General features: G+C 38.5%; 1 protein-coding gene across 1 annotated transcript in view; it reads right to left on the bottom strand.

Moving 5' to 3' along the window:
- Positions 1–13,674, bottom strand: part of MYPN (myopalladin) — a 112,176-nt gene that overhangs the window by 38,094 nt on the left and 60,408 nt on the right. Inside the window, exon 12 of the mRNA XM_090278098.1 lies at positions 13,505–13,649. Within this exon, the coding sequence (XP_090134224.1) occupies positions 13,505–13,649 (145 nt within the window). The remainder of the gene's footprint in view (positions 1–13,504; positions 13,650–13,674) is intronic.

Below are 13,674 nucleotides of genomic sequence, written 5' to 3'. Positions count from 1 at the left end.
GAAAAAAACTCAAAAACATTCAAACTCATGGAGAATGAATAACATGCTATTAAATAATGAATGGGTTAAAAATGACATCAGGGAAGAAATAAAAAAGTTTCTGGAAACTAATGATAATAAACACACAACAACCCAAACCTATATAATACAGTGAAAGCAGTCCTGAGAAGAAAGTTCATAGCAATTCAGGTCTACCTAAAAAGGATAGAAGAATCTCTAATAAAAAATCTAACCCTACAGCTACAAGTACTAGAGGAAGAACAACAAACAAAGCCCAGAGCAAGTAGAAGGAAGGAAATCATCAAGATCAGAGCAGAATTAAGTGACATAGAGACTAAACAAACAATTCAAAAGATCAACAAAACTAGGAGCTGGTTCTTTGAAAAGATAAACAAAATCGACAAGCCTTTAACCACGCTCATCAAGAAAAAAAGAGAGGACCCAAATAAATAAAATCAGAAATGAAAGAGGAGAAATCACAACTGATACCACAGAAATATAAAGGATTGTAAGAAATTATTACAAACAACTGTATCACAAGAAATTTGACACCTAGATGAAATGGACAAGTTTCTGGAAACATACACTCTTCCAAAACGGAATCAAGAAGAAGCAGAAAGCCTGAACAGACCAATAACAACTAGTGAAATTGAAGCAGTAATCAAAAAACTCCTGGCACACAAAAGCCCTGGACTGGATGGCTTCACAGGAGAATTTTACAAAACATTTAGGAAAGAACTAACTCCTATCCTTCTCAGACTATTCCAAAAAAAAATCCAAGAAGAGGGAAGACTCCCAAACTCATTCTATGAAGCCAGTATTACCCGAATTTCAAAACCAGGTCAAGACACAACAAAGAAAGAAAACTACAGGCCAATATTGCTGTTGAACATAGACGCTAAAATCCTCAACAAAATATTGGCAAACCAAATTCAGCAACACATTAGAAAGATCATACACCACGATGAAGTGAGATTCATCCCAGAAATGCAAGGATGGTTTAATATTCACAAATCAATAAACATAATACACCACATAAACAAAATGAAAGACAAAAACCACATGACCATATCAATAGATGCAGGAAACGTATTTGATAAAGTATAATACCCATTTATGATGAAAATTCTCAGCAAAATAGAAATAGAGGGAGCATACCTCTACATAATAAAGGCCATATACAAGAAACCTGAAGCCAACATCAACTCAATGGGCAAAAACTGAGAGCATTCCCCCTAAGATCAGGAACAAGACAAGGATGTCCACTCTCTTCACTCCTACTCAACATAGTCTTGGAAGTTCTAGCCACAGGAATCAGACAAGAGAGAGAAATAAAAGGCATCCAAATTGGAAAAGAGGAAGTAAAACTGTCATTATTTGCAGACGACATGACAGTGTACATAGAAAACCCTATAACCTCCACGTAAAAACTACTCGACCTAACAAGTGAATTTGGCAAAATAGCAGGGTACAAAGTCAATATTCAGAAATCGAAGGCATTTCTGTACACCAACAATAAAATATCAGAGATAGAAACTAAAAGAAAAATCCCATTTACCATAGCAAAGAAAAATAAAGTACCTAGGAATAAACCAAAGAGGTAAAAGACCTGTACTCAGAAAACTACATACTACTGAAGAAAGAAATCAAGGAAGACACAAATAAATGGAAGCATATATCATGTTCATGGATGGGAAGGATCAACATCATTAAAATGTCCATACTACCCAAAGCAATTTATAGATTCAATGCAATCCCTATTAAAATACCAGCAACATATTTCACTGACCTAGAACAAATACTTCAAAAATTTATATGGAACGAAAAAAGAGCCCAAATAGTCACAGCAATCTTGAGGAAGAACATAGTAGGAGGAATCACAATACCTGATATCAAACTATACTACAAGGTCACGGTAATCAAAACAGTCTGGTACTGGCATAAGAACAGACATATAGATCAATGCAACAGAATAGAGAGCCCAGAAATAAACCCAGGTCTATATGGTCAACGAATTTTTGACAAAGGGGGAAGGAACATCAAATGGAGTGAAAAGAGCCTCTTTAACAAATGGTGTTGGGAGAACTGGACAGGGACATGTAAAAAAATGAAACTAGACCACCACCTTACTCCATACACCAGAATAAACTCAAGATGGATCAAAGACTTAAATATAAGCTGTGACACCATAAACGTCCTAGAGGAAAACATAGGCAGGAAAATTTCAGATATCCCATGTAGCAACATTTTCACTGATACATTTCTTAAGGCAAGGGAAATAAAGGAAAGAATAAACAGATGGGACTACATAAAACTAAAGAGTTTCTGCTCAGCCAAAGAAAACATCAGCAAGATGAAAAGAGAACCAACCATATGGGAAAATATATTTGCCAATGACACCTCAGACAAGGGATCGATCTCCAAAATATATAAAGAACTTATATGACTCAAAACCAGGCAGACAGATAACCCAATTAAAAAACGGGCAAAGGACCTGAACAAACACTTCTCCAAAGAGGATATACAGAGGGTCCACAGACATATGAAAGAATGCTCAACATCACTAGCCATCAGAGAGATGCAAATAAAAACCACAATGAGATACCACCTCACACCAGTCAGAATGGCCATCATCAACAAATCAACAAACAACTTGTGCTGGCAAGGATGCAGAGAGAAGGAAACCCTGGTGCACTGCTGGTGGGAATGCAGACTGGTGCAGCCACTAGAGAAAACAGTATGGAATTTCCTCAAAAAACTAAAAATGGAACTGCCTTTTGAACCAGCAATTCCATTGCTAGGATTATATCCAAAGAATCCTGAAACACCAATCCAAAAGCATCTATGCACCCCTATGTTCATAGCAGCACTATTTATAATAGCCAACTGCTAGAAACAACCTAAGTTCCCATCTGCAGATAAGTGGATCAAAAAACTGTTGTACATTTACACAATGGAGTACTATGTAGCAGAAAGAAAGAAGGAACTCCTACCATTTGCAACAGCATGGATGGAACTAGAGAGAATAATGCTTAGTGAAATAAGCCAGGCAACGAAAGGAAAATACCTTATGCTATCACCTATTACAGGAGACTAGTGAACAACACAAACAAATGAGGAAAATTGAACCAGAGGTATGTAAACAAGGAGTAGACTAACAGTGACAAGGGGGGAGGAGGGAGGGAGTGAAGGGGGTAAAAAGAACATGTATAAATGACCCATGGACATGGACAACTGGGTGGGGACTGACTGTGGGAGAAGGGGTGGGCAGGGTGCGGGGAAGCAATAGGGAAAAAAGTGGGACAACTGTAATAGAAAAACACAAATTTTTAGTGGGGGAAAAAAAGAAAATATAAAGAATGAAAATGCAATTTTAGTGAATATTAGAAGGACAAGGATTTTCCTTCACACTGTATATTTTTCTCCCTACCTGATCCTTCCAGAATTTGGCATTCTGAAGAAGTAAGTAAAGACATAAGGTTCTTTGCATAAATCTAATAAGATCAGATGTTAATAGAGGGTTTGTTGACCAAGACTTTGACTAGAACGTCACGTTAAAGGAAACATGCTTGGGCTCTGGCTGTTACCAAAAAGCCCTGAGGAACCAGGATTGACATTCGAAGGTAATAAAAGCCCATGAGAAAAAAAGCCAGGTATCTTGGTTGGTTGTGCAGTTCATGGCAATCTTTCCAGGGAAGGAACGAAGGTTGCTTTCATGAAAGATGGCTAGAAGAGACCTTAAGGCACAATGGAAAACCTGAAGGACTTGGAAAAGACAGGTGTTTATAGGCAAGGCTGAATGGCAGGTATGTGGCTCAGCTTCTGTGCCCCGAAGGGCAGACTGAAGGTCACCCTAAATGTTCCTTGTGTAAGTTCCAGCAAAGCAGACTTAAAGATCATAAGAGATCATTTGCTGTTCTTGTTGTGTTTATGCAAATGAACAGGGTAAATTAAAAATGAACTTAATGCAGTCCCTTTAATGACAAGGAGGGCAATCTTAAGGAGAAAAATCATGATTCAAGGAAAATCACAATGCTCAGTGGTAGACTATAAAGTAGTGCAGCTGTCTTTAAAGTTTCTTTTCTTTCTTTATTTTTTTTTAAGTATATTTTATTGATTATATTGTTACAATAGTTCCAATTTTTTCCCCTTTGCTCCCCTCCGCCCAGCACCCCCCTTCCCCGACATTCCCCCCCCCAAGTCCATGCCCATGGCTCACGCTTTCATATATTCTTCTTCTTTTTTTAAAAAATAATTAATTAATTAGTTAAATATTTGAACAATAAAAAATAACAATCCCTCCCTCTCAGACTTAAGACCCTTTACAATCTTATAAAGGACAATGGACGAAGGTCTCGAGCTCCTCTAGCTGCTTCAAGCTGGGCATGGTCGTCGTCCTACCTACCCTTGGGTCAAGAAATCCCTAATAAGAGTGGGGGTGTGGAGGGGAGGGTGGCCTTCCCACAAGGGGAAGGATCGTGCAGACTCCAGGTTGGTTGGCTGTCTCTGGACAACGGCATGCTTGGTTTAACAGGCTGGCATCCTTGTTGTATTCTGGGGGCAACAGGGTTAAAGGACATCATTCAATCCGTAACCACTAGATGACAAAAGACAGGTATTAATTTTTCAATGTCCCACATTAGGGAAAAGAAGGGCTTCTTTAGAGGAAGGTATTCCAGGTACATCTCACCTGTCCAAAACCCTTTTGCCCATTATACTTAGTTTGGACTGAGGGAAATATTTTAGGTTTCCCCCCTCTCAGGCCTCTGGGCTCTTTCTATCCAAGCCATTAGGATAGGAAAGAGAAACCAGTTTTAAAGTGAAGCCCACAGACCACCCCATTCTTCACCAACCCAGCCACTTAGTTCAGCCAAACCATTGAGTCTCTGGAGGCAGCAATGCAGACAGGATTAAGTGAGGCCTATACGTACAGACAATCACTCAGGTAATGAGATCGTAGGCTTATGCCCTTTGAAAACAGAAAACACATGTTAATTTATGTAACATAACCCACACACAAGTTTATAGATCTGTAGGACTGTCTTATCGGAAAGACATCCAGTTGCAAGGCATTTGACATTCTTCTTGCCTGTAAATTAAACATCTTTGATAATGCCACAGACATAGTTTAACTTTCAAATGAAAACAAATTTTAAATGAAACTTTAAAGACGGTTAGCTGCACTACTTTATAGTCTGCCACTGGGCATTGTGATCTTCCTTGAATCTTGATTTTTCTCCCTAAGATTACCCTCCTTGTCATTAAAGGGACTGCATTAAGTCCATTTTTAATTTATCCTGTTCATTTGCATAAACACAACAAGAGCAGCAAATGATCACTTATGATCTTTAGTTTTGCTTTGCTGGAACTTACGCAAGGAACATTTAGGGTGACCTTCAGTCTGCCCTTCAGGGCACAGAAGCTGAGCCACATACCTGGCATTCAGCCTCGCCTGTAAACACCTGTCTTTTCCAGGTCCTCCTGGTTTTCCATTGTGCCTTAAGGTCCCTTCCAGCAATCTTTCAGGAAAACAACCTTCGTTCCTTCCCTGGAAAGATTGCTATGGACCGCTTATCCATCCAAGGTACCAGGCCTTTTATCTCGTGGACTTTTATTACCTTTGAAAGTCAGTCCCAGTTGCTCAGGGCTTTTTGGTAACAACCAAAGCCCAAGCATGTCTCCTTTAGGCATGACATTCCAGTCAAAGTCTTAGTCAAAAAATCGCTATTGACAACTGGTCTTATTAGTTTTATGCAAAGAAACTTAGGTCATTACTTACTTCTTTAGAATGCCAAATTCTGGAGGGATCAGATAGGGAGAAAGTATATACAGTGTGAAGGAAAATCCTTGTCCTTCTAATATTCACTGAACTTGCATTTCTATTCTTTATATTTTTATTTTTTCCCCCCACTAAAAATTTTTCTGTTTGTTTGTTTTTCCATTACAGTTGTCTCACTTTTTTCCCCCTCTTGCTTCTCTGCACCCTTTCCCTCCCTTCTCCCACATTCAGTCCCCACCCAGCTGTCCATGTCCATGGATCATTTATACATGTTCCTTGACTAGACCCTTCCCCTTTTTACCACTTCTCTCCCTCCCATCTCCCCCTTTGTTACTGTTAGTTTATTCCTCGTTTACATACCTCTGGTTCAATTTTGCTCATTTGTTTGTGTTGTTCATTAGTTTCCTTTAACAGGTGATAGCATAAGGTAATTTTCTTTTGTTGCCTGGCTTATTTTGCTAAGCATAATTCTCTCTAGTTCCAATCATGTTGTTGCAAATGGTAGAAGTTCCTTCTTTCTTTCAGTATTTATTCATTGTCATTTTCCCCCTTTGTACTCGTGTTCCTCTCTGTCTCTCTCTGTTTCTTCATCTTCTTAAAGCAGACCCTTTAGCATCTCTTGCAATACTGGTTTGGTGGAGATGTATTCTTTTAATCTTCTTTTGTCTTGGAAACTCCTTATTTCACCTTCCATTTTGAATGAGAGCCTTGCTGGGTAGAGTATTCTTGGTTGTACGCCTTTGTTTTTCATTACTTGGAATATATTTTGCCATTCCCTTCTGGCTTGTAGTGTTTCTGCTGAGAAATCTGATGATAGCCTTATTGGAGCTCCCTTGTATGTTATTAGTTGTTTCTCTCTTGCTGCTTTTAGGATTCTCTCTTTGTCTTTGAATGTTGGCATTTTAATTATGATGTGTCTTGAAGTGGGCCTGTTGGGGTTCATCTTCATTGGGACCCTCTGTGCTTCCTGGACTTGCATGATTCTTTCTCTCTTCATGTTAGGGAAGTTTTCTGTCATTAGTTTTTCAAAGAGGTTTTCTATCCCTTGCTCTTCTTCTTCTCCTTCTGGAATTCCTATGATACGGATATTATTACGTTTCATGTTGTCCTGCAGCTGTCTTAGAGCCTCTTCAGTCTTGTTCAGCCTTTTTTCATTTTGTTGCACTGTCTGTGAGTTTTTGTCTACATTGTCCTCCAGCTCGCTGATCCGATTTTCTGCTTCCTCTAGCCTGTTTTTAATTCCTTCTACTGTGTTCTTCAATTCAGAGATCATATTCTTCATTTCCTCCTGGCTCTTATTGATAGCTTCCATGTCCTTTTTGATGCTGGTATAGTGCTCAGTAAGTTCCTTATAGTTCTTCTGGAGTTCTTTGTAGTTTCCACTGAGCTCATTGAGCTTCTCCATAATACATGCTTTCAATTCCGTATCTGATAGTTGGCTCCCCTCTCTTTCATTTAGCACTCTTTCTGGGGACTCTGCCTTTCCTTTCGATGGGGGGTTGTTTCTCTGTCTCCCCATTTTTGTGACTCCTATTGTTTGTTGGTGCTTCTTAGAATGATCTGCACTTCCTGGATCTGCCCCTGGTGGCATCAGATCTTGTACCAGTCTGGGCCTAGGCAGCCTGTTGGAGACTTCCAGGGATCTACTGCCTTTGTCTGTCTCCTTTAGTTGATAATCTATTCAATCTGTGATTAGCCGTCAGGCTTAAGGACTGTGGGTGTGGCAGCTTAATTCCTGTAGGCAGGGCCTTTGCTTCCCCTCAGGCTGATGCCACTTGGCCGGGAATGGTCTGCCGGTCACGTTGTGATGTAGCGGCCTTTTCTGTCTCTCCGTGGTTATAAGACTTCTCTCCAGCTGGTGTTCGGTTGGTTATTCCAGATGATTTCTCCAAAATTGTGTTGTAAATCCAGACTAGTTCTGGGAGGAAGTTAGTGTAGCTTCCACTTACTCTTCCGCCATCTTGTTTCCTAAAGTTTCTTTTCATTTAAAGTTTGTTTTCATTTGAAAGTTAAACTAGATCTGTGGCATCATCAAAGATGCTTAATTTACAGGCAAGAAGAATGTCAAATACCTTGTAACTGGATGGCTTTCCAATAAGATAGTCTTACAGATTTAGATACTGGTTTGTGGGTTATGTTGCATAAATTAGCATGTGTTTTCTGTTTTCAAAGGGCATAAGCCTATGATCTCATTACCTGAGTGGTTGTCTGTACATATAGGCCTCACTTAATCCTGTCTGCATCGCTGCCTCCTGAGACTCAATGGTTTGGCTGAACTAAGTGGCTGGGTTGGTGAAGAATGGGACTTCACTTTAAAACTGGTTTCTCTTTTCTATCCTAATGACTTGGATAGAAAGGGCCCAGAGGTCTGAGAGGGGGGACCTAAAATATTCTCCTCAGCCCAAGCTAAGTGTAGTGGGCAAAAGGGTTTGGACAAGTATGACATACCTGGCACACCTTCCTCCAAAGGATCCCTTTTTTTCCCTAATGTGGGACATTGAAAAATTAATACTGCATTTTGTCATCTAGTGGTTATGGATTGAATGATGCCTTTTAACTCTGTTGCCAAATCTGTTTCCCCCAGAATACAACAAAGATGCCAGCCTGTTAAACCAAGCACGCCATTGTCCGGGGACAGCCAAATGACCTGGAGTCTGCACAGTCCTTCCGCATGTGGGAAGGCCACCCTCCCCTCCGCATCCCCACTCTTATTAGGCATTTCTGGACCCAAGGGTAAGTAGGACGATGACCATGTCCAGCTTGAATCAGCTAGAGGAGCTCGAGACTTTCACCCATTGTCCTTTATAAGATTATAAAGGGTCTTAAATCTGAGGGGGGTGGGATTGTTATAAAAAAATATTTATTTATTTATTTATTTAAAAAACGGTGTAATGTGGGAAAGGGTGAAGCCAGAGAACTTGTATGCACAACCACAGGGTATGGATTGGAGGTGGGGGTGGGATTGCTAGGGGAGGGTAGGTGCTGGGCAGAGGGGAGCAAAAAGGAAAAAATTGGAACTATTATAATAACATAATCAATAAAATATACTTACAAAAAAAAAAATAAGAACCACAGTGTAATAATACATTCCAATCAGATATGGCATTGCCAGGGCTACAGGTTTCCAAAATGTGGGCCATCATCAGACACTCACAGCCTTGAGCTCATGCTGGGTTCTGAGTCTGGACTTTAGAGGCAAATAATCAAATAGGATCAAACCAGATGGAGAAGCCTGCTCAAGGGTTTCAACCAAATATGTGTACAATGTTCACTAAAGAAAGTCTTATGTGTTAGAGAAAATATTCTTTTTTGTTTCAGAGAGATCCATAGCATGGTCAGAGGATAAAAGATCCCTACTAAATTTGGAGGTTAACATACATAGAGGATGCCTTTTTTTACTATTTAATAATTACATGCTACCTTCAAGAAAAATAACCAGGCTTCATAGCCTACTTTCTGCCCTGGCTGCTAACTTCTCAGTAAGCACCTACTATGTGCTAAATACTATGATAGGTGCTGCAGATACAACATTCTGTGAAACAGAGACTCTACCTTCAAAGACCTTGCATAAAAATACTTTAAATCCATTTTTTCCCTAAGAATAAATAGTAAAATATACACAGATTTATTTTATACTTAAATGTTTACTTGGCACCAGTTTTGCTTAATTTCAGCTTTTTTTCTTTTCTGTGTGTAGTTTCAGTGTGCTTTTTAAAGTTTTCATCTTTTTAATCAATTGATTAAAATAGATTGCTATCACAGTGAGTAGTATTCACAATTAGGTATAATCAGAGTCTGTATAGTCAAATAAGATATTTTCTATAGATAGGCAACAAATCCAAAATTTTCTATTTGGTCAAGTTTCATCATCCTATCTGAAACTAATGTAAATTCCATTGTTGTATGTTAATTCAGCAAATATTCACTGAGCACTAACTCTGCCAGATGTGACAGGGGTACAATAATGAACAAGTGACCCCTCAATCCCAGCTACTAGAGAGCTTGTGATTGGTATATCATGGGCGGGCCCACGGCAGATGATATCAGGACACTTCTTCACTACAGTGTCCTTTGGTTATCAAGGGGGACAACCTAAGGCCATTGGCTACGTGGTATTTTTATTAGAAAAGAAATGGATGGCAAGACTGCTCATGAAAGAGGATTTTTATAAAGAATTCACAGTAAGAGATGAAAGCGGTAAGATTTAAATAGGGGAAATGACTAAGCAGCTTAGAGAAGATGATTTTAGAGAACAAAAGGCAGAGGAAGAATTAGGTACTTATTTTTTCCTGTCATACAGCGGAGTATCTAGGAACTGCCAACAGTTTTTAAGAAACATTAATTGTTTTTAAAGGGAATAAAGAAATGGGAAGGTTTCGAAAGAAATGAGCCAAAACAGGAAAGTTAAAATGAGACATTAAATGTGTGTGTGTGTAGACTTAGAAATTAACAGTTGATAAATATTTTCTTGGTTTAGAACATCATGCTAAGTCATGTGTGAATTGGAATCATTGGTCATAAGGGCTCCATTACATTTTGCGATCCTGGGTTCCTTTGATCTCAGATTCACCTTGAAGCCCTAAACCATTTACATTTTACTGATGTTCAGTGATGATCCACTGGTGGTAAATGACACCTTCAAAATAAAAAATCATGCAGCCTAAAATCTTGAAATCAGACACTTCTCTCCTGGCATAACCCTAACCCAAAGAAACTTTGATGCCAGTTTAGAGAGCTAAACATTTTAATAAATATGAATATCTCAATGGATATGTATGAACATCTGATGACACCTCTATATCGCACAAAGTTCCAAGAACCAACAAGCAAATGTTAATTGATAATTAGAAATGTTATACAAAACAAGTTAGAGGATAAATGCCAGAATATTACAAAAGAGGAGTAAAAGTAGTAGATATATCAAAGAAAACATTTTCTAAAAAAATAATTTAGAAGTTTGAGTTCTGAGGAGGAAATTATTTATAATCTATCAGTCATTGTTCAGGGGCTTCTGATTTCTTTTCAAATTGTTCAGGGGCTTCTGATTTCTTTTCAAGCTCAGCATAAGTGGTAATGCTCGGCTACACAAATGTTCTAGGAGAGTTACCATTCTTCATTTGTTTAGGAATCAAATAGTGCAAGAGAGTCCAGCTTTCCAGAGCTAAAAGTTTTCAAAGCCAAACAAAAACAAAAACAAATGAAACACACAAATGCATGCTCTTGCTTCCCCCTCATATGTGTAGGTTAATATGGGAGTGAGAAGACCGATCATTTTGATTCCTGTGTCTCCAGGCTGCAGGTATAGATGGCTATCAATACACAAATGTTTATGATTGTTCTCTACTTTTCTAGGAAAATTTTCTTCTTAATTTTACTAATAGGCCACAATACATTTTAGGCAGTTCTTCGTGACATTTTCACTATCACTTCCCAAGGCAGTAATGAATAAAACAATATTATAATATGGTCATTTTATTCCTCAAAACTTCCTCAGAATCAACATCTACCAATCTAATGCAAGCATTTCATCTCAGACAGCTCCTTAGTTTCCTGAATTGCATTTATGCAGCTTGGTTTTCATTATTCAATGCATAGAAGGCTGTCTAGGACTAATCTACTATAATGATTCTCTGAAGAACACTGATTCATGTTACATATATTCAAATGGAGAGTACTGAGATTTTTTAAAATGTTTTTTATATTTTGATTTTAGAGAGAGAGGATGGGGGGTGGAGTGGGGAGATTTGTTCCTTTTATTTATGCATTCATTGGTAGATTCTTGTATGTGCTCTGAGTGGGGATTGAACTCACAAACTTGACCTATCAGGACAATGCTCTAACCAACAGAGCTATCAGGCCAAGGTCAATGAAATGTTTTTGAGACTGCTCTTACTATCTGCTATTAGCTCTGAAGTTAAATCACAACAGAGGTTTAATAAAGGGTTTTTGGCACTCAACTTATGGAAATTCATGTTTACATGTGCTCTTATTTCAGGTAATTAAGAGAAAAATCCTACTTTCTCCTGAGTTGGGCAATGGATTAACATGGGTCTACCTACAGACTAACTAAACAGCTTGTATGCTGACCTAGTATCATCTTTACAGGGTTCTAATTGCTCCCTCTCCGTGTTATAAATGGCATGGGCTAACCACAGCTCTTATTTCAATGACACTTAGAAGGATTAACAACCACAAATAGATGATAGTATTATAAGGAAATAAATCTGCATTAGACAGAGCAACACTTATGGGGCTTGAAGGTAACTGTTGTAAAAAAACTGAAAAAGGCAGCAGAGTTCAGGAAAAATGTGAAAGTGTCCGGAGACCAGGGCTCTAGTTGTAGTTCCACAACTGATGGTTTGACAACTGTGCCTCAGTCTTCCCTATCTAGAAACTGGGAGAGAAAAATCATTGTCTTGCTATTTGCTTCCCAGAAATAAATGTACTTTGGTGAAATAATACATGAGAAGTGTACTCAATTATGGGAAACTGAAATATTCTGCTTCAATTTAATAATTTAAAGTCAATTTTATAAAGGTTTTAAGCAGAACATTTTCAAATGAATCCATTCAGTAAAAAAATGCCTAACATATAACACAATTGTAAAATACTGTACATCCATAGTCCACTGGAAATAAGAGACAGAAACACGAAGAAAAACAGTATATGGTTAGGAATATCTGGAGCCTGATTTCCAGCCTTATTCTCAACACTTATGTCACAAATTCCACAATATTTGGCATGTAGTTTTTTTCATTACTTATAGAGAGAGAGGAAGGGAGAGAGAGACAACATTGATGCAAGACAGAAGCATCTATTGATTGCCTCCCATATGCACCTGGACTGAGGATCATATTAATGTGAACTGGGGATCGAACTGCAACCTAGGTATGTGCCCCGAAGGGGAATCAAACCCGCAACCTTTTGGTTATGGGATGACACTCAACCAACTGAGCCACAGCGGCCAGGGCTGGCATATAGTTTTGATTGAAATTTTATGTTGTATTTCAGGGTAGATTTTATCAGTTCCCACCTTGGCAAATAAATAAAGAGTTAGGTTACTAAGCGCAAACCTGCATTAAAAAAAAAACCACCTCACAAGTACAGAAATAAATGATTCAAATAAGAAAACAGTCTATCTTTCTTTTATTAGATGCTCACATATGTCTTTCCTCTTTCTCCTTTAGGGTAAACACTAGTAAGCAAGGATTTGTACAGATCGAACCATAGGATATTGCCTAATGGCTATTTCACATGTTTCAATCTAATGTAAAGATTGAGAGGAAATGGTGAGCATATCTCAGGCACATGAAATTGAAGGAGTCAGATAAAGGACAGATCAGAACCTAGTTCCTTAAAGTCTAAATCATCTCAAGGCTCAAATATTGAAAGAGCTCAAAGATATGATGGTGTTTGCCCAAACAGCTGAGGACTGTTAATGGACAACAGAATATCTAGTCTCTCTCCTTCTTTAAATGTATTGTTTTAGGTAAACCCTTGTAAACAAGGTTAACTGAGTTAACTACAGGGGTAATCAAGAACTTCAGATCCATGTGGATGGAGTTTACTGCATGACCCTTGGTTAATCTGTGCTCTACCTTCTAAGATTGCAGTGACAACCTTACCGAAGTCAGATGACCTGAGCATCCAAAGAAGAACTGAATTAAGCAAAATTATTTTCCTTACAGTGAAATCCCAATAAACACCTGAACCCAAACATCTTACCTGCTGGTTTGGTCTGACACTGACATCGCTGAAATTCATTTTTTTCCCCAGATCTAGTATCACTGCATTCTTAGTTTCACGGATGGAATCATCATTCATTGGCTGAGGAGACTTTGTATTTTTCTTCATTAGTCCCTGGGATGGCCTGTAAAATAAAGCCATACCTGACA

The sequence above is a fragment of the Furipterus horrens genome, unplaced genomic scaffold (genome assembly GCF_987537825.1).
Source record: "Furipterus horrens unplaced genomic scaffold, mFurHor1.1.pri manual_scaffold_5, whole genome shotgun sequence".
Classification (NCBI taxonomy): domain Eukaryota; kingdom Metazoa; phylum Chordata; class Mammalia; order Chiroptera; family Furipteridae; genus Furipterus; species Furipterus horrens.
The sequence above is the reverse complement of the archived record's forward strand: the minus strand, read 5'-3'. Positions and strand labels throughout refer to the sequence as shown.